Consider the following 24512-nt stretch of genomic DNA (forward strand, 5'->3'; position numbering starts at 1 on the left):
TCACACAATGCATTTTTAAACTTTATTTGTAAATTTCTTTACATTATACTCTAAATTCCTTGAGGGGCAGGCTCCAGTTTTATTTATCTTAATAACATGTGCTGGAGCACCTAACACAATGCCACACACACTGTAGTTGTTCAATATACATTTAATGTTTTACAGATGAGTATATAGTGAAGTGGCTATAAAGTATTCACTGCTACACATAGTGAGAAATACCATTTATATCAGTGAAATATTATCATTCTTATTATATACAGTTCACTTTGATATTTTCCATTCTATTCTATTTCACTTGTTAAAATGCAATCCACTTAATTGATTTAGCACGAACCCCAATTGTGAAAAGTCTGCATTCAGATACTTATGGTGTTTTGTGATTTTAATATAATCCATTTATGATACTCGATTAGTGTGGTAAAGCCATCACAATATCATGGACTACAGTCTGCTGTTGCTAATTTTAGAATACTGCTAAATGTAGGCTCCAACCTTGCCTTTTCTGGGTGTAATCTCGTGCCAGTCACAGGTATAGCACTGTGTGAATTTTTTAATATAGCAATGATGACTAGAATCACAGAAAGATAATTACATTTTTGCTTCTAAACGCCATATTATTCCAAAACCAAAAGTTTTTTGCCAACTGAACAAGAGTAGGACTGACTATACTGGCTCAGCAATTCTTTCTTCTTAAAAGATAGTATCTCAAGAAATCTTATGAGTCAGAATGATCAGCAAATGAAACTAGTTACAAAAGAGTACATACTGTATGATTCTATTTTTTTATTATTAATTTTTATGGGAGTATAGTTGCTTTACAATGTCATGTTAGTTTCTGCTGTACAGCAAAGTGAATCAGCTATGCGTATACATATATCCCCTCTTTTTTGGATTTCCTTCCCATTTAGGTCACCATAGAGCACTGAGTGGAGTTCCCTGTGCTATACAGTAGGTTCTCATTAGTCATCTATTTCATACGTCGTAGTGTATATATGTCAATCCCAATCTCCCAATTCATCCCACCCCTCCCTTACCCCCTTGGTGTCCATACATTTGTTCTCTACATCTGTGCCTCTATTTCTGCTTTTGCAAATAAGTTCAGCTGTATGATTCTACTTATTACTGTGTCCATTATGATTCCATAAAAATATTTTTAAAAAATAAATTAAGAAAAATACAAGCCAAAACAAAGGAAACATATGGGTAAAAAACAAGCATCCCTAACAGATGGCTTATAAAATCTGACTCTGTTGTTTAAGATGAGATGGTTGAGGGGGTGACCAGAGGGGAATTTCCTCACCTTCACAGAATGTCATGTCAGCATCCTGACATCAGATTAATTGATATACTATTTCACATGAGGCGCTATACTGTTTTACAACTGAAAAAAAAATTGGGAAAAATACTAAAAAATATATATTTTTAAATTTGTTTCTGGTGAGCTGTTTGACAAGTAATGATTTTTACAGTATTTTCAAACTGTGGTGCATAACTCATTAGTAAATTATAAGAGCAAATATTTAATGAAATAAAATTGAATATTAAATAAGAACACAAGGATGTAGGAAAGGTAAGTAATGCTTTGAGATTTTCTTTCAGTTACATATGTGAGTGCGGTGAAGTAAAATGCATTCTCACTGTGGATTTGTGGATTCAGGTCATTTCATGGGGATTCTTCTGTGTGTTGACAAGCAGAATACAACAAAAGAATTCTTGTAAACTGATATAATGACTCTTGCACAACATTTGATCTGAAGCCACAAACAGGAAATTATTGGCATGTGGGCCTTGCACCATTACCATCAGCACTTTGCTTTTGCTATCAAAATACTATCTCCGCAACGGGAGAGGCCACAACAGTGAGAGGCCCGCGTACCGCAAAAAAAAAAATAATAATAATAATAATAATAATAATAATAATTAGACTTAACCTAACAATAACAATGAACCTAGAACTAAACAATGAACCTAGAACTAAGAAGCTGGAGTAATTAAAATACTAATGTACTGGCAGAGAGAAATGGATCAACAGAACAGAGTGGTTTGTTTAGAAACAGAGCTATGTACATGTAAAGGAATGAAATTAGAACACTCCCTAACACCATACACAAAAATAAACTCAAAATGGATTAAAGACCTACATGTAAGGCCAGACACTATAAAACTCTTAGAGGGAAACATAGGCAGAACACTCTATGACATAAATCACAGCAATATCCTTTTTGACCCACCTCCTAGAGAAATGGAAATAAAAACAAAAATAAACAAATGGGACCTAATGAAACTTAAAAGCTTTTGCACAGCAAAGGAAACCATAAACAAGATGAAAAGACAACCCTCAGAATGGGAGAAAATATTTGCAAATGAAGCAACTGACAAAGGATTAATCTCAAAAATATACAAGCAGCTTATGCAGCTCAATGTCAAAAAAACAAACAACCCAATCCAAAAATGGGCAGAAAACCTAAACAGACATTTCTCCAAAGAAGATATACAGATTGCCAAAAAACACGTGAAAGGATTCTCAACATCACTAATCATTAGAGAAATGCAAATCAAAACTACAATGAGCTATCACCTCACACCAGTCAGAACGGCCATCATCAAAATATCTACAAACAATAAATGCTGGAGAAGGTGTGGAGAAAAGGGAACCCTCTTGCACTGTTGGTAGGAATGTAAATTGATACAGCCACTATGCAGAACAGTATGGCAGTTCCTTAAAAAACTAAAAATAGAACTACCATATGACCCAGCAATCCCACTACTGGGCATATAGCCTGAAAAAACCATAATTCAAAAAGAGTCATGTACCACAATGTTCATTGCAGCACTGTTTACAATAGCCAGGACACGGAAGCAACCTAGGTGTCCAGCAAAAGATGAATGGATAAAGAAGATGTGGCACAAATATACAATGGAATATTGCTCCGCCATAAAAAGAAACAAAACTGAGTTATTTGTAGTGAGGTGGGTGGACCTAGAGTCTGTCATACAGAGTGAAGTAAGTCAGAAAGAGAAAAACAAATACCGTATGCTAACACATATATATAGAATCTAAAAAAAAAAAAAAAATGTTTCTGAAGAACCTAGGGGCAGGACAGGAATAAAGATGCAGACGTAGAGAATGGGCTTGAGGACATAGGGAGGGGGAAGGGTAAGCTGGGATGAAGTGAGAGAGTGGCATGGACCTATATACACTACCAAATATAAAATAGATAGCTAGTGGGAAGCAGTTGCATAGCACAGGGAGATCAGCTCGGTGCTTTGTGACCACCTAGAGGGGTGGGATAGGGAGGGTGGGAAGGAGACGCAAGAGGGAGGGGATATGGGGATGTATGTATACGTATAGCTGATTCACTGTTATACAGCAGTAACGAACACAACAATGTAAAGCAATTATACTCCAATAAAGATGTTTAAAAAAAAAAAAGAAAGAAACAGAGCTGTGTATCCAGATGCAATTTAGTATGTATTAAAGTTGTATTTCAAATTAGTGGTAAAAGTGGAAAAGGATGGTTATTGAATAAATGATGGTGGAATAAGCACATGTGGTTATCCATTTGGGGCCCAACCTCATGAATAAACAAAAATAAGTTATCTATATATGATATGTTAATACATAATATAAATTGGGAAGACCTTCATTAATAATGTAACAGTATCAAAAATTCATAACGGAAAGGACTGAAAGATTTGGCAATGTAAGTGTCAAAGGTTTGTAGAACAAACGACTTACAAAGTTAACAGACTTCACAATTCCATTTTATGTAAAGCACAAAAAGACCAAAACCAATCTATGTTGTTAGAAGCAAAAGAGTAGCTGTTACCTTGACTGGGGGTGGGGAGGGCAAGCGCTAGTAATTAGAAAGGAACTCGGCGAGTAGGAGACAGACATCAGGGTCCTGGTAAGTTTCTTTAACGTTTTGTTTCTTGATGTGGATGCTGATTACACAAGAATGGTTCAGATTGTAAAATTTCAGAGGGTTTACACTTACGACATGAGTACTTTCCTGTGGTAAATTTAAAGATGGGACTAGCATGAGGGAATAGTGAGAGAGGAGGATAGAGGAGATCAAGGTAAAATTTTACTTTTGATTTTAAATTATCTGTATTTTATATATTTATCCAAAAATCATGTATTATCTGCATAATTTATTTTTTTAAAAAATAAAAAATGAAAAAAGCCTATATATATGACAGAAAACATTTAAGACTTATGATTTAAGTACAATCAAGACAATTCTATAGGGCATACTCTACCTGTGAGTCTAATATGTTGGAAATTTCATGGGCACCAACATTTGCTTCACCCAAATGCAAGCAAAACAAGTTTCTGGCAACCTGGACAAAATCTAAAATAGAACATATTTCAGTAAGAATACAGCATTTAACCTCATCTAAGCAAACCTTACCTTTTTCTACATGAAGCTGCAGCTATGTGTTATAACTAATGCTTAAAATTTAACTTACTTAAATTACCTTAAAATAGTGTTAACTGAAGTGACAGATAATTTAAGTTCACATAGAAGTAAGAGGTAAACTGGTTTTCACTCATTTCATTTAACTTTGCTGAAATTAATAAATCAGATACGATAATGAAGCAAATAAATGTCACAGGCATAACTATCTCTCCAACTCTTTTATTATGAATAGTACTTTTTCTAAAACATATGAAAATATTATGATTTACAGCTTTTCTAGCCGAAAGAACCTGAGGTTTAATAATAATAATAATAATAGCAGGAAATGTTTCTATAACAGCCTCTATATGCTACACATGGCCCTTTGCGATTTCATCTTGAGAATTCTCTGCGGTAGTTCTCATGTTCTCCATTTTACAGTTTGGGGTAAGATAAGTTAACTGTCTTAAACCTCCCAAGGCTACTTGGCAAATAAGTAGCAGAGCAAGATTCCATTGAAGTGTGACTCGGAGGCATATTCTCTTGTTTGTTATATAACACTGCCTGCTGCCAACCTAGCAAACTATATGCTTCTTCAGACATGGAGTGTGACCTGTTCATCCATCTAACTTCAATTTTTTTTTAATTTGATTCTTATATTTTTAGTTTCCAATAATCCTTTTAACTGTTCCTATTTTACAGTATCCTACTCTTATTGCATGGATGCCTTAGTTTTCCTTATCTTTTTAAAAGATGCTAATTATGGTTTACGTGAAGTTCTTTTCTGCCCTCATATTTCTCTTTTTTCTGAGTTCCTCTTTTTCTCTTTGTCTGATACTTTGGGGCTTTATATTTTATGTTGGAGGATTTCTCCAAACGTCTGGTGTTCATATTTAAGATGAATCAGGCACTAAATCGTTGACTGGAAATTTTGTGTGCATAACTCACTTTGTCAACTAGTAGGTTTCATTACAGAGCAATAAGGTGGTCAGCTATTATGATACTTTGCTCAGGTTCTTCAGAGAGAACCTTACAACCTGTTGCCTACAGAGCATACACATGGTTGCAAATATCACTGAGCAATCTGTGTGTGTTTTGTAAGTGATAATTCACCATACACACCCCCAAATTCCTTAGCTGTTGGCAACTATAGGTCCAGAATCAATCTGGTTTAACTTCTCAAGGGAATATACTTATTTTCCTCTGCAAGGGTAAGGTATGGTAGTTGTGGATTACTTGAGAGGGGGCAGGGAACAGCATATATAATTGCTCCTTAACATAGCCTTAAGTACTCAATGTTTTCAATTCCTAAGCCTTTCCAGGCATCAGCTTGTTTCTCGTTGTGATTCTCCTATCTCTTCAGACACTTGGACTTTACACGCCTCTGTTCACTAATTCATTTTCCTCATCTACTTTGTCCTTATACATTGTGGTTTTACATGTATTTTTGTTTCTTGTTCTCATTACACTGTATGATTTCAAGAGCAGAGGGGAACAAATACATCTTTTTTCATCACTTCAAACCCCCAAATTTCTTTTAGCAATGCAGATGCTTTTAAAATGATTCAATGTTGCATCTACTCTATAAGAAAATAAATAAATACTTAATGTTGTAAAGGATACAAAAAACTGTTACATTCAAACATTACTAGTGGCAGAACAAATATGTGTATAAAATGTCTCTGGAAAACAATTTATCAATACATATCAAAAGTCTAAGCCACTTATGGGGATTTATCCTAAGAGAAAGAAGAAAAAAAAGCTATATTAAATATAGAATTATTTATATTGTCAGTTAATGAAAACCCATCAAAATTTCCAATAGTGGAAAAGCTTAATATTATAGTATATCAATGGAGTATGTTCACAATTCACTATCTTTAATAATAATTATAAAATAAAAATAAGAATAATTATACAGCATAATGAAATATTTATTATATCATACTGGCTGAAAAAAAATTAGAATTTCACAGTAGCAGAACTAGGGCTTCTATATATTGTACTGTTTCTTTTGTTATTACTAAAGCAATGTTTATGGAATAAATTAAAAATAAAAAAGAATATGATTGAAAGATATTTTATAGCTGAAAGATTCTAAGAAAGTTCTCCTTTCTGCTGACCCAGTAAGACCAATAATTCTATCTGAGTCTTTAGAATACTGATTAAGGAACTTAAAATAGATGCGGTTTTATTTTTCTTTCTCTCCTTCCAAAGAAGAGGCACTCAATGAATATGGGCCACAATAAGTTTCTGTGATGACACACATGATGAACCTAAATATTACCTCCAAAAGACACTGTCCCCTTTGGGTCTACTTGCACTTGCTGTCTCAGGGCTTGGTGTTGTTCCTTTGTGGGCTGAATACCAAGATAATTTAGAGCCTGGAAGGAAAAGGATTCATGTGAAGCAATTTTTCAAATCTCCAAAGAATAAAACTTTTCATTACAACTTTATTTTACAATCCAGTGAAAAGAATCAATATCAGGAACAGTGACCATGATCAAAGAAAGTCTGATGACAATTTATGGATTAATTTTCCATAAAATATTAGCTTCTTGATCTACCACCACCTCATTTTTTCCCCCAAGGCTAGCACTTTGGCCGATGCCAAATAGCATATCCCTAGAACCAAAATTCAAACTATTTCTTAGTTTAAAATATGTGACATGGCAGAAGAAAAACAGCAAGGAAATCCTAATAAATCTGATTTAACATTAATTTTTCTAAGTAGCACTCTAAAACACTGATATTTTGTTGATATCTTGATATTTTGTTGATATCCAAAAAAAAGTTCACTTATTTTAAATTTAAATGGTGTCTAACTGGATGAATGTATTATAATTTATTATCCATTCTCTCATTGATGGGCTTTTTATAATTACTCCACTCTGTTTTTTATAATAAGACATTTTACACATCTCCTCATATAGATGTGTAAAAATTTCTCTACAGTACACCCCTAGAAGAGGAAATGCTGAGTCATAGGGTATACATACTGTAAAATTTCTTAGATATTATAAAATTGCTCTCCAAACTGGTTGCATCAATTTATGCGCAACACTAGTATATAAGTAGCTCTATTTTTCTACATTCTTAACAGCATTTGCTGTTTTCACACTTTAATTTTTGTCAACATGTTGAATATGAAATAGTATGTTGTTTGTTAATTTGGATTCTCCTAACTATAAGTGAGATTTAGCTTCTTTTATATGTTTATTAGCAATGTTTTTGACATAAATTATTTATCAATATGTTTTAAATTTTCATATATAAAGTTTGAGGAAGTTTTTTGTTAGTGATTCCTAATATGGTGGCATTCTCCCAATTGTAAAAACCCAAAATGTCGCCAGACATTGCCAAATGTCCCCTGAGGCAAAAACCCCACATCCCTGCTTTTGAGAACCACTCCTCCAGAGACAAACACTATTAATCGACTGGTGTATAATTTTCCTGATTTCTTCTATGTATATAACACCTGTATATGTAAAAAAATAAAAAATATATCTTTTTCAAGAATTAAATTATACTATATACTGTGTTCTATGTCTTGTAAAAAATTATCAATATATAACAGCCTTCTGTACATTTTAGATATTTTGCATGCTTCTAAAACTTGTTATAATAGTACATTAAAGCTTAGTATTTAAGTATATTTAGTTCAGATTTTGAATGTAACAAAACATTGCAAAAGCCCCTTTTGTACTTCTCCCCAAGCATTTTATTATATATTTGAAATATACTAAAAACATACATGTAACAAATATATGTTTTAAAACATCCATGAATCCATTTAAGAATTGCAAAATTGCTAATACTATTGATTTATGTAACATACTCTTCTCCTACTATACTAGAGGTAACCACTACTAAGGAACTATGTCATTATCATTCCCATACTATTTACTTTAAAATGGTTTGTCACAGACTATGTATCCTTAACATGTTTTTTTGTTTTGCTTTTTTTTTAGCTTCATTAAAATGAGACTGATAGTCTTCTAAAACTTGTTCTTTTTACCCTACAGGATTGTTTTATCATTCACCCACGTGGTTATATGGTATTGTAACATTAATACATTCACTTTGATCTAATATTTGATTAGATGAATATGCCACAATTTATTAATCCATCCTCCTCTAGATGAACATTGGGGTTTTCTGCTTACCAGCAATGAACATTCTTGTACACATCTACTACAGCACATGGGTAAAAATTTATTTAGGGTAGGAAGAAATTCTAGGAATTTCTTCCTACCATAGGAATAGTATTGACATGTCTTTTTCTGATTTATTTCTAGGAGTTCTTCATATATTCTGGATACCAAAATTGTATATGTTATGTGCATTACAAATATTTTCTCCCACTTTTTGGCATAACTTCACTTTCTTACAATCTCTCTTTATGCAGTTTCTCATGGATAGTTCTCAAGTGTGATTTTATACCATTACTTCATACTTTTATAAATATATGTGACAAATAGTTTTAAAAAATATTTTTAAGTTTTAACTTTTATATAAATGGTACCATACTCTATATATCAATGTGACTTTTAATTAATAACAGATATACTGAGATATAATTCACAAAAAGTTCACTGTTGTAGTGTACAGTTAAGTGGCTTTTAGTACATTCACATAGTTGTACATCAATCACCTAATTCTAGAAAATTTTCATCACCCCTAAAAGAAACCCCATACCCATTAGCAGTCACTTGCTATTTTTCCCTATCCCGCCAGCCCCAGGCAACCACTAATCTATTTTCTGTCTATATGGATTTGACTATTCTGGGCTTTTCATATAAATAAAATCATGTAACTTTTTGTGCCTAGCTCCTCTCACTTAGCTTAATGTTTCAAGGTTTGTTTATGTTATAGCATATATCAGAACTTCATTCCTTTTATGGTCCAATAATAGTCCATTCTATGTATGCACTACATTTTGTTTATCTTTCTTAAGTTAAAAAAGGTGAATCAAGAATAAAATTAGGAACAAGACATTATTATAAAAATACTAGGTAGAAAATAACTTAGAAACTCAGTGGTTATGTGACTGAAATAGCAGGTGACTGCAAAGAAAGACCGTGAATTAGAAAAACAATGCATCACTAAAGTTAAAATACTGGGCAATGAGAAGCATGTAAGTTCAGAAGAGGCTAATCAGAGTTAAAGTATTATAAGCACCTTGTATATTTGAAAGAAGGGTAAAGATTCTGATTAACTTTAGACTAAGTTAAAGATGAACGTTAAAATTTTAAGGTAATCCTTAAAAGATTAGCAAGAGAAGGTACAATTTCTAAATAAGATGGGGGAGTAAAAAAATAAAATGCAAAAACCACCAACCAAAAAATCAAACATAATCAAACCAAAACAATACAGTAAACATGGGGTAAAAAAGGGATTAAAAACAAGAACAAAGAAAAAATTTTTTAATTAAGATGGTAGAAAGAACTCAAAATGCATTATAACTAGACTAAATGTAAAGAATGTGGAGCAATGGGAACTCTTGCATAAGACTAGTAGGAATGAAAATTGGTAGAATTACTTTAGAAAACAATACACCAATCGAACATTTATTTTCTGAGCATATACTATGAGCCAAACATTTTTCCCGGAGATGAAGAAACAGAAGGAAAATTCTAACAATACCTTAAGTTAGGTTGAAGGTAAATAAACTCTTTGACCTTATTAATATTTTAGGAATCAACTTTTAAAAAGCATATAAATGATACTCAACATTTGGAATAGAGTTACCTCTTGGGGAAAGACATATATACAATCAAGAAGAGAGACACAGACAATGTCAAAGATTCTCATTCTTAGCTAGGTGGTGGAGTATATGTGCATTTGTTTTATTAATCTTTAAACTCTACACATAAAATATAATCATTCTTGCAGATGATTATTATTCTCATATAAAGAAATAAAATAGAAATATTTTATAAAGAAATAAAAACAGGGACTTCCCGAGAGGCGCAGTGGTTAAGAATCTGCTGCCAATGGAGGGGACACGGGTTTGAGCCCTGGTCCAGGAAGATCCCACATGCCACGGAGCAACTAAGCCTGTGCGCCACAATTACTGAGTCTGCACTCTAGAGCCCATGAGCCACAACTACTGAGCCCACGTGCCACAACTACTGAAGTCTGTGTGCCTAGAGTCCGTGCTCTGCAACAAGAGAAAACACCACAATGAGAAGCCCGTGCACCACAATGAAGAGTAGCCTCCACTCGCCGCAACTTGAGAAAGCTTGCATGCAGCAGCAAAGACCCAACACAGCCAAAAATAAAAAAATAAAAATAAAGTTTCCTTTAAAAAAAAAAAGAAAAAAAAACAATTTTACAAAAATAATGCAAACAAAAGACCTATCATAGAAGGTACTCAATATACAGTGATTCTTATTGTATTAAGTAATAATAAAATTGCAAAATGCAATTAACTACCGTGTAAATTTTTCCTGAGCTAAACTTAGTAACAGATGGAAGTTTTGTTGAAAGAAAAATTTACAAGAATACAGCATGTCAGTGAGGTAAGCTCATAAATTTAAATTGAAAGTAATTTGATGGGAGATGAAGATGGCAGAGTAAGAGGACATGGAGCTCACCTTTCCCCACAAACACATAAAAAATACAGCGACATATGGAAAAATTCTTATGGAAAACTAACTGGAAACTGGTAGAAGGACTCCTGTACAGCCAAGGCTGAAAGAAAGATATGCTGTACCTATATAGAACGGGAAGAAAAGTGATTGGGTTGGGACCTGTGTGCATGGGAGGGAACTCAGAGGAAAGGGGGGATCACATGGGTGGACATTCATCCTGGGGTGTGAGTGGGTTGAGCCACAGACTGGGCGTCCCAGTCCTGGGGTGCTATGCAAAGGAGACAAGCTCCCTTGGCCACTTGGAGAACTGCTGGAACAGACAGAAAGGCTGGAGAAGCCTAGACTCCACTCCTCATGAGAGGTCTGCCCTAGCAGCTGCCACTAGCAGTCTGCCCTAGCAGCTGCCACCTAGCCATGCTCTCCAGTCCAAGCAAAGAGAACACCCCACTCATTCTCCGCCACAGCATGGCACTGGATCTAGGGCACCCAGGACCTGGGAGAAGACTTCACTTAGGGATGCAGAGGCAACCTGGGGGTGCGGGGTGTAGCCCAGATAGGGCAGCGGTAGCCATTGTTGGTGCTTACTCAAGAGATGCCCCAGAAGCAGCCCAGATTTCTTATAGCAGTGTGGTGGCCAGATTTCCTGTGACTACCTCGCTAAGTGTGCCAGCCCAAGCTGAGCAAACAGTCCAGCCCCACTAACTCCATGCCACCGTACAACACTAGATCTCAGGTGACCACAGCCAGGGAAAAGATGCGACCACGGATTGCATCTGAACAAAGCTGTAGATGCCTACACAGGCAGAGTATCAGACCTCTGTGAGTACACAGGCCCCACTTGCTTCAGGATTCCCCTCCTTTGGAGCAAAGGCCCCAGTGCAGGGAGAAGGAAAAACACATACTTAAAGGGAACAGAGCTAGCTCTAGCTCGACCCTCAGGGATTCTACTCCAGCAACTTGGGAGCAAATCCTGCCCCTGACAGGGTGGTGACAGCCAATGAGCAGAGAAGTCCCACCTCACACCCTGCACAGACTTTAGCTCCTCCATCACCAGCCACAAGCCCTACCAAGGTGACAGCTGCCAGAAAACCCTGAGGAAAGACATGACTGGCATCCACATCAAATCAAGCCCTTCCATTAAAGGCACTGGGAACACGCAGTCAGCACAGCGATGCTCTCAAATAAGAACATGCCCTCAAGACCACAACGGATAACTGTTTCACCAAAATTCCTAGAAACAGAGAAAGTTAACTAAAATGAAAAGGCAGAGGAACTACTCTTAATTGAAAGAGTAAGAGAAAACCCCTGAAAAAATAAATAATGAAACAGAAATAAATATTTTACCAGATACAGAGTTCAAAACATTGCTAACTAAATTAGGGAAAATAATCAGTCTAAACACAGATCATCTTAACAGGAACTAGAAAATATAAAAAAGACCCAACTGAGGGAATTTCCTGGTGGTCCAGGGGTTACAACTGTGCTTTCACTGCCGAGGGCACAGGTTCAATCCCTGGTGTGGGAACTAAGATCCCACAAGCTGCGTGGCTTGGCCAAAAAAAAAAGAGACCCAATCGAAAATAGATAATTAAATATCTGAAGTAAAAAACACCCTGAACACCCTAGAAGGAACAAATGGCAAACTAAATGACACAGAAGAACGCATGCATGATCTGGAAGATAAAATAATGGAAATCATCCAATCAGAACAGCAGTCAGAAAGGCAAATTTAAAAAAAAGTAAAAGTAACATATGGCATCTCTGGAATGGCATGAAATATAACAATATTCACATTATAGGAGTTCCAGAAGAAGAAGATAAAGAGGAAGGGTATCAAAAATGTATTTGAAGAAATTATGGCTGTAAAATTTCCCAAAATGAAAGAAGGAAACAGATATCTAGGCACAAGAGGCACAGAGATTTGAAAACAAGATGAACCCAAACACACCCACACTAAAATATATCATAATTAAAACAACAAAAGTAAAGAGAGAATTCTAAAAGCAGCAAGAGAAAAAGAAAGAGTCATAAAGAAGGCAATCCCCATAAGGCTATCAGTTGATCTCCCTGTAGAAATTTTGCAGACCAGAAGGGAGTGGCATGATATATTCAAAGTGCTGAAAGGGAAAACTCTGCAACCTAGGAGACTCTACTGATCAATATTATCATTTAGAACAGAAGGAGAGAGAATTTTTCAGACAAGCAAAAACTAAAAGAATTCACCAATACCAGATCTACTCTAAAATAAATCCTGAAGGATATTTTCTAAATGGAAGCGAAGTAAGAATCTATAGGAAATGGTAAATCCCACTAGAAAAGACAGATATATATTAAGGATTGAAGATTACTTAAATAAGTAGACTAAAAGACAAAAAATTGTAAAAGAAACTCTGACTACAATAAACAGTTAAGGGATAAGCATTAAGATGTAAAATATGACAACAAAAACACAAAACATGGGGGAGGGGAGTAAAAAATGTATATCTTTTAGAATGTGTTTGAATTGAAATGACTATCAGTTTAAATGAAGTACATATAATTATGGATCAACATATATGAACCCCATTGTAACCAGAAATCAAAAATTTACAAAAGATATACAAAAAATAAAAAGAAAGGAAACCAAGCATACTACTAAAGAAAATAATCAAGCCACAATGGGAGAAACAAAAAGAAGAAATGAACAGAGAAGAACTACAAAAACAACTGGAAAACAAGTAATAAGATGGCAATAAGTACTTACCTATCAATAATTACTGTAAATGTCAGGGGAATAAACACTCCAATCAAAAGATATAGGGTGGGGACTTCCCTGGTGGCTCTGTGGTTAAGAATCCTCCTCCAATGCAGGGGACATGGGTTCGAGCCCTGGCCCAGGAGGATCCCACATGCCGTGGAGCAACTAATCCCGAGCACCACAACTACTGAGCCTGTGCTCTAGAAACCATGAGCCACAACTACTGAGCCCATGCATCACAACTACTGGAGCCCATGCTTCACAACAAGAGAAGCCACCGCAATGAGAAGCCCATGCATCGCAATGAAGAGTAGCCACTCGCTGCAACTAGAGAGCGCCCACATGCAGCAATGAAGACCCAACGCAGCCAAAAATAAGTAAGTAAATAAATAAATAAATAAATTTATTTTTTTTTAAAGGGCATAGGGTGGCTGATTGGATTAAAAAAAAAAAAACTTCAGTATGTTGCCTACCAAAAGACACACTTCAGGGCTAAAGAGACATACAGACTGAAAGTGAGGGGATGAAAGAAAGCTATTCCATGTAAATGAAAATGACAAGAAAGTGGGGTAACAATATGTGTATCAGACAAAGTAGACTTTAAAACAAAGGCTATAACAAAAGACAAAAAAGGACATTATATAATAATAAAGGGATCAATATAAGAAGAGGATATTACACTCATTAACATAAGCACCCTATAACAGGAGGACCTAAATATATAAAGCAAATACTAACAGACATAAAGGGAGAAATTGACAATAACACAATAACAGTAGGAGACTTTAACACCCCACTGACATCAATGGACAAATCATGCAGACAGAAAATCAATATGGCAATAAGGTCCTAAATGACACAATAGAGTTGGATTTAATCAATATCTACTACATACCCCCCAAAAAGCAGAATACACATACTTTTCCAGCACACAAGGAATGCTCTCCTTGATAGACCACATATTGGAACACAAAACAAGTCCCAACAAATTTAGAGGTAAAAATTATATCAAGCACCTTTTCTGACTACAAAGGTCTGAAACTAGGAATCAACCACAGAAAGAAAAAAAAGTGAAAAGAACAAACACGTGGAGAGTAAACAACATGCTATTAAAAAAACCAATGGGTCAATGATGTAATCAAAGAAGAAACCAGAAAATACCTTGAGACAAATAAAAATGAAAACACAACTTTACAAAATCTTTGGGATGTAGAAAAAGCAGTTCTAAGAAGGAAGCTCATAGTGAAGGCTCAGGCCTTCCTCAAGAAACAAGAAAAATCTCAAATAAACAACCTAACCTACCACCTGCAAGAATTAGAAAAAGAATAGACAAAGCCAAAGTCAGAAGAAGGAAGGAAATAATAAAGATCACAGAGGAAATAAAATAGAGATCAAAAAGACAATAGAAAAGGTCAATAAAACCAAGAGCTGGTTTTTTAAAAGGATAAATAAAATTGACAAACCTCTATCTAGGCACCAAGAAGAAAAGAGAGGACCCAAATAAACAAATTAAGAGGGGTAATAACAACTGATATCACAGAAATACAAAAAATTATAAGAGAATACTATGTACAGTTATATGCCAACAAATTGGACAACCTAGAAGAAATGGACACATTTCTAGAAACATACATCCTACCAAGACTGAGTCAAGAAGAAACAGACAATTTGAATGAACAATCACTAGAAGTGAAATAGAATCTGAAATAAAATAACTCCCTGCAAACAAGTCCAGGACCAAGCAGCTTCACTAGGGAATTAATTGTACCAAAACATATAAAGAACTTATACCTATCCTTCACAACTATTCCAAAAAAAATGAAGTGGAGGGATATCTCAAAATATCTCAAAATATCTACAAACAATAAATGCTGGAGAAGATGTGGAGAAAACGGAAACCTCTTGCACTGTTGGTGGGAATGTAAATTGATACAGCCACTATGGAGAACAGTACGGATGTTCCTTAAAAAACTAAAAATAGAGCTAACATATGACCCAGCAATCCCACAACTGGGCATATACCCTGAGAAAACCATAATTCAAAAAGAGTCATGTACCACAATGTTCATTGCAGCAATATTTACAATAACCAGGACATGGAAGCAACCTAAATGTCCATCGACAGATGAATGGACAAAGAAGATGTGGCACATATATACAATGGAATATTACTCAGCCATAAAAAAATGAAATTGAGTTATTTGTAGTGAGGTGGATGGACCTAGAGTCTGTCATACAGAGTGAAGTAAGTCAGAAAGAGAAAAACAAATACTGTATGCTAACACATATATATAGAATCTAAAAAAAAAAAAAAAAAGGTTCTGAAGAACCTAGAGGCAGGACAGGAATAAAGGTGCAGACATAGAGAATGGACTTAGGGACATGGGGAGGGGGAAGGGTAAGTTGGGATGAAGTGAGAGAGTGGCATCGACATATATACACTACCAAATGTAAAACAGATAGTTAGTGGGAAGCAGCTGCATAGCACAGGGAGATCAGCTCGGTGCTTTGTGACCACCTAGAGGGGTGGGATAGGGAGAGTGGGAGGGAGTCACAAGAGGGAGGGGATATAGGGATATAAGTATACGTATAGCTGATTCACTTTGTTATACAGCAGAAACTAACACAACAATGTAAAGCAATTATACTCCAATAAAGATGTTAAAAATAAAAAAAGAAGAGATGACTGGATTAAGATGTGTGTTTGTGTGATTGCATGTGTGAATGTATATATAATGGAATACTACTCAGCCATAAAAAAGAATGAAATTCTGCCATTTGCAGAAACATGGATTGACCTAGAGAATATGTTTAGTGAAATAAGTCAAAGACAAATATTATGTGATATCATTTACATGCGCAATCTAAAACACAGTACAAATGAATGTATATGCAAAACAGAAACAGAGTCACAGTTGTAGAAAACAAACTTATGGTTACCAAAGAAGAGCAGGAAGGGGGGGTAGGGACAAATTGCAGGTATGGGATTAATAGATATAAACTACTATATATAAAATGGATAAGCAGCAAAGATTTACTGTACAGCACAAGGAATTATAGCCATTATCTTCTAATAACCTATAATGGAGTATAACCTGCAAAAATACTGAATCAGTATGCTGTACACCTGAGACTAATATAATACTGTAAATTGACTATACTTCAATAAAAAAAATAAATTGGAGGCAATTTATTTTTGATTAAAAATAGGTTTCAATAATTTCTTGTATAACTAATGTCATGTTTTCACCATAAACAAAAATGCAACTTTGTTAATTGGGCAAATAAATGTCCTTAACTTTTTCTGATATCTAAATGATGAATCTAAAAAATGTCACTTCCTTATAATATTAGTCACCTACTTCCCAACCTAATACAAAGAATACCTCATTAACTATATTCAGACATTGGGTATACCATTGCTCACTACAGCTTTCTTCAAATGTTACATAAATGGCAAGAGGTGAAGTAAATATCAGCGAAATGGCATCTGTCTCCCAAAGCATTTTTCTCAGATACAAAAACATAGATAGAGAGAAGGTGCAGTAATTCTTCTTCAAGCCAACTAAAAAAAATATCCCTATTTGCTATGTTTACCATACCTACTTATAAGTTTAACAGTGGGATCAAAGGAGACACATAGTATTAGTTCAGTGCTAGAAATTACTTTCCAGTATATCCTGATACAAAAGTGTCTACCACGACTACTAAAACATGAAAGATTTCATGAAGTCAATGCCCCACAAACATACATCTTGACACGTAATTTCCTCCATCAAATTCTAACCTCTTAGCCTTTCTTAAAAATTGTACTGTTAGCTAATGACTTAATAACCACATAATCAGTCAACACCTTTCCCTTGTGAAACCTTTTATATCACCAATTTCCTAGATACTATATGCAATATACTTATAAGTGATAAAGTAAAAAATATATAATTTTATTACATTTTAAATACTTGAACATATTGGACTTATCTATTATTAAATAGGAAATGTGTTAAAAATGTAACGGACAATAAAGTTGAATTTGTCTACAAAGTAGCAACTAAAATAGAAGGATCTATTTCAAATTAAAGTGATACAGATATTATTACATTAATATGTAACTATTCAAAAAAGTAAGAGTAGCTTAGGAAATGTATGGGTGGATAGAAGCTAATATGGATTTTAGAAAAAAAATTTGTTTAAGTGAAATTTAGTTTCAAACTCTGAAAACAGAATGCTCTACTAAATATAGTCACTATAAATATTTAGAATAAAAGCAGGGAAGCTGAATTTACACAGAATGTAGGTTTCCTTTCCTGTAAAACTGCCATTTTATGTTTCTACAAAAATCAATTTGCTGAGGCTCAAAGGAGGACCAAAAGTGGAATACTCAATATGCGAGCAACTCATATTTCTCAGAATCAATATAAATTTAGATGATTTTCATATCTCTAAGAAAATTAATCAGACTTTAAAAATATCATGTGCTAGGAAAATTTAAACTGAGTCAAAGAATAATGACTGCCAGGTAAAGTCATTAGCTGAATAGTTTTCTCCTTATCCAGAGGAATGGTTAGTATTAAATCTTGGATGTTCAGAAATGTATATTATAGAAATATCATTAAAAAACAGTAATTATTCATTTTTAGATATTAATAGATATGTTTTTAAACCTCAAACATTCTATTTTTTGAAAATGTTACTATTAACTGATTGTAAAACTTGTTATTATCCAGAACTTACATTTCAGCCACAAATAAAAAGAAAGTAAAACATAGGGAAAGATACTCAGGATTTCAAAGATATGAAGGAGACATCTCAAGTACCTAATTAATAAGACAATTTTATAGAGCACAAACCAGGTGTTTAAATGTTGGTAGGTACACAGAGATTGTAAGCTTTGACTTACTGATAAAACAAAACACAGAAGGTTACAGCGTACTGCAAAATAATGTTCAGTGCTACGGATGTGCAAAATATGGCAATATTGCCCTGAACTATAAAAGTTAGCAAGGAGCTGTACAAAGGAGTTGGAATTGAGTCAGAATTTGAACAAAGAGTAGGATTCAAACTGGCACTGAAAAGGGTATTACTATAGGACCACGCAAAAGTCTGAATATGTGAATGAATGGTAATGCACATTTATTCCAGCTATGCATTCTCATACTGTTCCTAAAAGTGTAAAAAATCATTATCCACAAAAACTGACAGGAAAGTAGAGGCTGTGAACCTTCGGCACTATATCCATTTTCACATTAAAAAAAAAAAATCACACATTTTTGCTGTCATCTTCCAGGTAGCCTGAGAGGAAAAGTTTTAAAATCATTTTCTGCTTATAATTTTTCTTTTTTAATCATCTTATGTTTCTGTTATATACAGAAACTCTCAATATAATACTATTTGGTACATTGCTACCATCTTCTTTATATCTAGTAGGCTTCTATTTTGTTCTTTAGGATTTAGTTTCCCTTCACTTTTTAAACAACTGAGTAATAGAGCATTACTTCCTTGCACTTATTGCCATTACATATTTGAAGTCTACTACACTTTGTCATAATTTATTCCATGTTTCCTTTGATTCTATATTGTAAAACATCACATTTTTCTCATTCCTACGCAGGAGGAAACATTAATTTGAAGGTCAATTTAGTTACAAAAGGTTTTATTTCTATTTTGTACTAACGAACCACCATGAACTGCCCAAATTAAACATGAATTAAACAGTTTAAACCCAAAGTGCCATTCATTTAACTGTAAATCGATAACTCTTCAAGAAACTAATGGCTCCAATCCCTTATCCTCTCAAAGAATGAGAATATTTCCTTGCTGTTGTTTTATGGAAGAAAAATGAAAATTTCAAGTATTTACCATTTCCAGTTTCTCTACTTTAAGGCGAACAGAGGGATTTAGGGAAACCTTCTTTCCTTGTGGTCCATAATTATCAGTCAAGGCAGGGGCAATATCTATGAGACAACAGGGTACACATTAATTGGAAATTTAATTGGAATAGAACTTTTCATTTGACAGGATGTGTTCTGGGCTCCTGAAGTTCAAAAAGAATTCTGGCTAATCAGTTGGCAGTTTTCACTTTTGTTTTCATGATTTTTTGTTCTTTAAATCTAAAATGTATTATATAAACCAGCTTCACTTAAGCCTTAAAAGACATGATATAAAAAGCGTGGCCAATTATGCATTAAGTCCCACAGAAATATTAATACAACAAACATACATCCCACCAGTTACCTTGTCATCACAACAGCTTACTAATTGCAAAATGAAAAGTCTTTTTTTTCTTCCAAAATAAGCAAAATCATATTAGAAATTTTAAAAGGTCATGATTTTTCTCTGGCAAAAGTGGTTTTGGTACATGAGTTCTGGAGGTACTATGGAAAAACTCACAAATGCAAACTGTTTCAAGTTTGCACATAAAGTATGATATAGGCTTAGAACTTCTTGAACTAAAAATCCTATTTCTTATTTAACAGAAGTTATATTCCAAGTAGCATAAATGGATTCTCAAGAGTTGAGTGTCATACACCTCTCACCCATTCTCTAATGCCTTCTCAGTCTACCCTGATTATTTAGATGAGCTTTGTCCTTGTTGCATGAGTAAAAAACAGGTGTCACAAGGGACTAGAACTTGAAAAATTATTTGCCTTAATATGCCAAAGTTTCTCAAACAAATTCCTGCAATCCATGTCAATCCTTATATCTAAATTGTCACCATTCTAAATACACTTTTAAATGGTATTTTACTAGTTCTACATAGAAACAAGAGGAAGAGAAAAAAACTTTTTAAAATGTCACATTTTTATGCAGTGTTTTAATTTTTTTTTATTTCTCAGAGCATCTGTCTCTAAGTACAAAATGATTTGCATTCTCTTTCTTAAGAACATAAGAAGTGCATAGGAAAATAAATAGTCTTCCTCTAAACCTTTAACGCTTCCTTAACATTCTATGTAAAATCTTGAATATAGCTTATAGGTGTCAAGATCATGAAAAAAAAATGGTTACTGACTTTTAGCTTTAAATGGAATTCAAACCTAGAGAAAGACTGATTTTAGTATAATAAAATTTTTACAATTTTGACAAAAGCAACAAAGATGCCTTAGTTGCTGTGATACCTAATTGTTGGCCAAGGGCTAAAAATATATTATACATAAAAAAATTTTTTCCTCTTAAGATAAATTTTGTGCCAAACCTAAAGTGTAGCATAAAATATCAGCATGGAGTAAAGCGGTATGGAAGCCCAAATAGCGGGTAAGTCAAACCCTATCTTTCATTTTTAGGGTTTGGACATGTGAGGCTTGACAATGACTTTCAGTCTGGTGCCTGACCTATCATTAAGGCACAGTAACACAAGGTGGACCCAAGCTAACCTAATTATGATCTCAGACCAAGACTAACCCTGGGTGTGAATTACTCAATTCAAGTGTGTGTGGAAGGCATAGAGAGAAGACAAAAGAGAGGGAGGGATAGGGACTCACACCAAGGTGTGGGTTCTCACTTATGTTTTCCTACATCTAAGCATAAAAATTTGCTATGTGCAACAGTGGAAATAACAGATTAACTCTTATTTATGCTTACTTTTAGCCAGGCATTACACTAAGTACTTTATATATATAAGCTCATTTAATCTTTACAATAACCACAGTGACACAGGTGTTATTATTTCCAACCCAAGAATGATGAGACTAAGGCCCAAAAGGGTAAAGAAACTAGCCCAAGATCATACAGCTAGTAGGTGACCATGTTAGAATTCTAATCTCTTATGACCCCTGAAGACAATTTCTTAAATGTGTCAATATCTTTCATCATCAGTTTTCTCATCTGTAAAGTAGGAAGAATAAAACAGATCACCTTACAGGAATTGTAAAGGTAAATTAAAAATCACAGAAAACTACTATGAAAACTATAAAGTAGTGTTAATAGTAACACAGACACACAGAGATTAAATAGGAGATTTAATGTAAACTTATACTAACACCCCATTTAACAATATGCAATCATGGATTAACAAAATCTCACTTTCTTCTAGCCAAACTTCCCCTAAATCTTTACCTTTGAGCTCAAACCTTAGGAGGATGTGGACATAAATCCAGCATGCTTTGGTAATTCAAGGTAGCTTGACCTGAAATGCTCCCCCACAGACAGTTTTCGTCATTTGCCAGTGTCCTCTCTCACTTGCAGCCTTGGGCTCTTTATTTGCTCCTCTCTGGGGGCAGAGGGGGGGTGCTGAGAATTTTCAAAGTATGGCTTATTATTCCCTTGGATCTTCTCTTCCTATTCCTCTTTTTAGGAGCAGAAGAAAGGAAATGTTTTATAAGGGTAGGATCAATACCATTTAGTTAATACCATGAACCCTCACCATGGATATTTTTCCTCATCACTAGTTTGTTTTCAGTTTTAAAAGCCTTATTGCAGGAGAATTAAGGCTTGCGTGGTGGTAAAGTTAATGATCGTATTCCTTCACGTAGTAATTCTTTACTGATTTCCTTAGGAATGTCTTTAGCATGTTTTTAGCTCACTCACAAACTCACGCATTATTCAGCGTATGGCAGTAGTAAACAACTCTGGATTCTGAAATAAGAAATTTATATAACAGAATGGTTTCGAAAAACATACTCAAGTATAATGTGGATTTTAAACATTCTAACCAGTTTTACACCTTGGAATGCCTTTGAGATGAGAACAGGGGTAGACTTGCCTCATTAAGTTTATTTTTGTTGAGGTTAACATTAAAACTCATTTATGTTTTTTAATAAATACCAGCTGGCTGAAGGAGTCTAGATGTGATGGTTAAGGATCTAATTTGGGAACAATCTATAATTAACTACTTATAACAGACAAATCACAAGGTATATAAGTTACCTAGAGATAATTTAGAGTTGACTTTGCTTTTTTTTCTCCCCAGAAACATCTGGCCTACTACATTTATGTGGAAGAAATTGCACTGAGTCAATTCCATTTCTGCTCTAGAAAAATGTTCCATTTTAATGGCATTTTAATATTTACATACAGTTAACTCACTCAAATATGTTTTTCACTAAATTATTTTTCTATTACAAAATCTAGCATCAGTTCTTATAGTCACTGATGTAAATTTACCTCAGTTTGTTCATTACTACAGGATCTCCTTGCTCTAATCACATTTGCCTCCTAGGGTCACCTGACATGTAGTTTGACCTTACTTCTTTGCATTTGATGATGATGCCTCCTTCACTTAGGATGATCTGTTACCTTCATCCATCTGTTGATGTTTATCACTTCTTTCAAGATCCAGATGATGTCTGACTTTTGCCAAGAAATTTTTCTCTATTGATTTCTGCATGTTTTGTGACAAATTCTTTACTATGTACTAGCTTCTGGGGTAGAGGGGGAGGATGCAAAATTGAATTAAAGGACAGAAGCTTTCACTTCTGCTCTAAAAAACATGCTCTGGAATATTACCTGAGCTATACTCTAAACTTCAGGTTCCGTAATATTAATAACAATGACAGCAAAATGTACTGAGCATATTCTATGCACCAATTACAAAGTGCTTGACATACATAATCTTGTTTAATACTCATAACAACCCCATGAGGAAACTATTTCAATATAATAAGCTAATTCAGCCAATAGGTTGGGAGCAAAGATCTGAATCTCTACGTTTGCATTTAGAGCCTGGTGATTAACCACTGTGTTTTCCCTATATCACACTCAGGTCACTTACTACTTCTTCCCTTAATCTACTTTGCTCATGTCTTTACACATCTTGTGCAAATGTGTTATTTGTCCATAAGACATATACTTCTTAGAGTACCAGAACGACCCGCCCCCTGCTCTAGTCAACACAGAACACTGCAAATAGTCGAGTCGATATTCAATAAAATAATCACACACGCACACACATAAACACACACATATATGTGCTTTCTAATCTGAATAATGAAGGTTTTTAATCCCATATTTTATTTCACAATATACTATTAAGTATCTCATGGAAAAAAATCCCAGTTCCTTCATATTTTCTACCAAACTATGAGGCACATGACATACTCAGTAAGTACTTACTGAGTAAATAAATTGGCTAAAAGAGGCATCAAGAGAATGAAAATTAATTATGTAAAGGAAATAATACTAATAAAGTTTCTAAGGGTCAACAAATCCCACTAAGTAAAAAGGCATATAATTGACGGCTAAAGATTGTTCCTAACCCACTGGTAAATATTGCTCCAAATCAGAGAAACTACTATGGAATTCACTATAAATTCCTGTTAAGTATAGGAGCTATGTGCTATGGTCTGAATGTTTGTGTCCACCCGAAATTCATATGTTGAAATCCTAACCCCCAAGATCATGGTATTAGGAGTTGGGGCCTTTGGGAGGTGCTTAGAGCATGAAGGTGGAGCCCTCACGAATGGGATTAGTGTTATTACAAAAGAGGTCCCGCAGTGCTCCCAAGACCTTTCCACCATGTGAGGACACAATAAGAAGTCTGCAACCACAAGGAAGCTCTCACCCAGACCATGCTGGCACCATGATCCTGGACTTCCAGGCTCCAGAACTGTGAGAAATGTTTGTTATTCATAAGCCACCCATTCTGTGGTATTTTGTTATAGTAACCCACACAGACTAAGACACTATATAATTTCTGCTAACTCTTCCTTATTTTGCAGTTTTGATCTACACAATGCTATTAAAAATTAAAGTATACGAGTAACAATTTGCTTTATAATTTAGACATGTAATTAACTCGTCTTTTCAATAAGTATAGTTTTTTTTTTTTTGGTTTGTTTGTTT

General features: G+C 34.5%; 1 protein-coding gene across 2 annotated transcripts in view; it reads right to left on the reverse strand.

Annotated features, from left to right (window-relative positions):
- STXBP4 (syntaxin binding protein 4) overlaps positions 1 to 24512 on the reverse strand; it is a gene marked incomplete at its 5' end in the record, with an annotated part of 159162 nt that overhangs the window by 111983 nt on the left and 22667 nt on the right. For both annotated transcript variants that reach the window (XM_079725198.1, XM_079725197.1), the window contains 3 exons: positions 4267 to 4358; positions 6694 to 6790; positions 19596 to 19690. In XM_079725198.1, the coding sequence (XP_079581324.1) occupies positions 4267 to 4358; positions 6694 to 6790; positions 19596 to 19690 (284 nt within the window). The remainder of the gene's footprint in view (positions 1 to 4266; positions 4359 to 6693; positions 6791 to 19595; positions 19691 to 24512) is intronic.

Source organism: Hyperoodon ampullatus (genome assembly GCF_949752795.1).
Source record: "Hyperoodon ampullatus genome assembly, chromosome: 19".
Taxonomy (NCBI): domain Eukaryota; kingdom Metazoa; phylum Chordata; class Mammalia; order Artiodactyla; family Ziphiidae; genus Hyperoodon; species Hyperoodon ampullatus.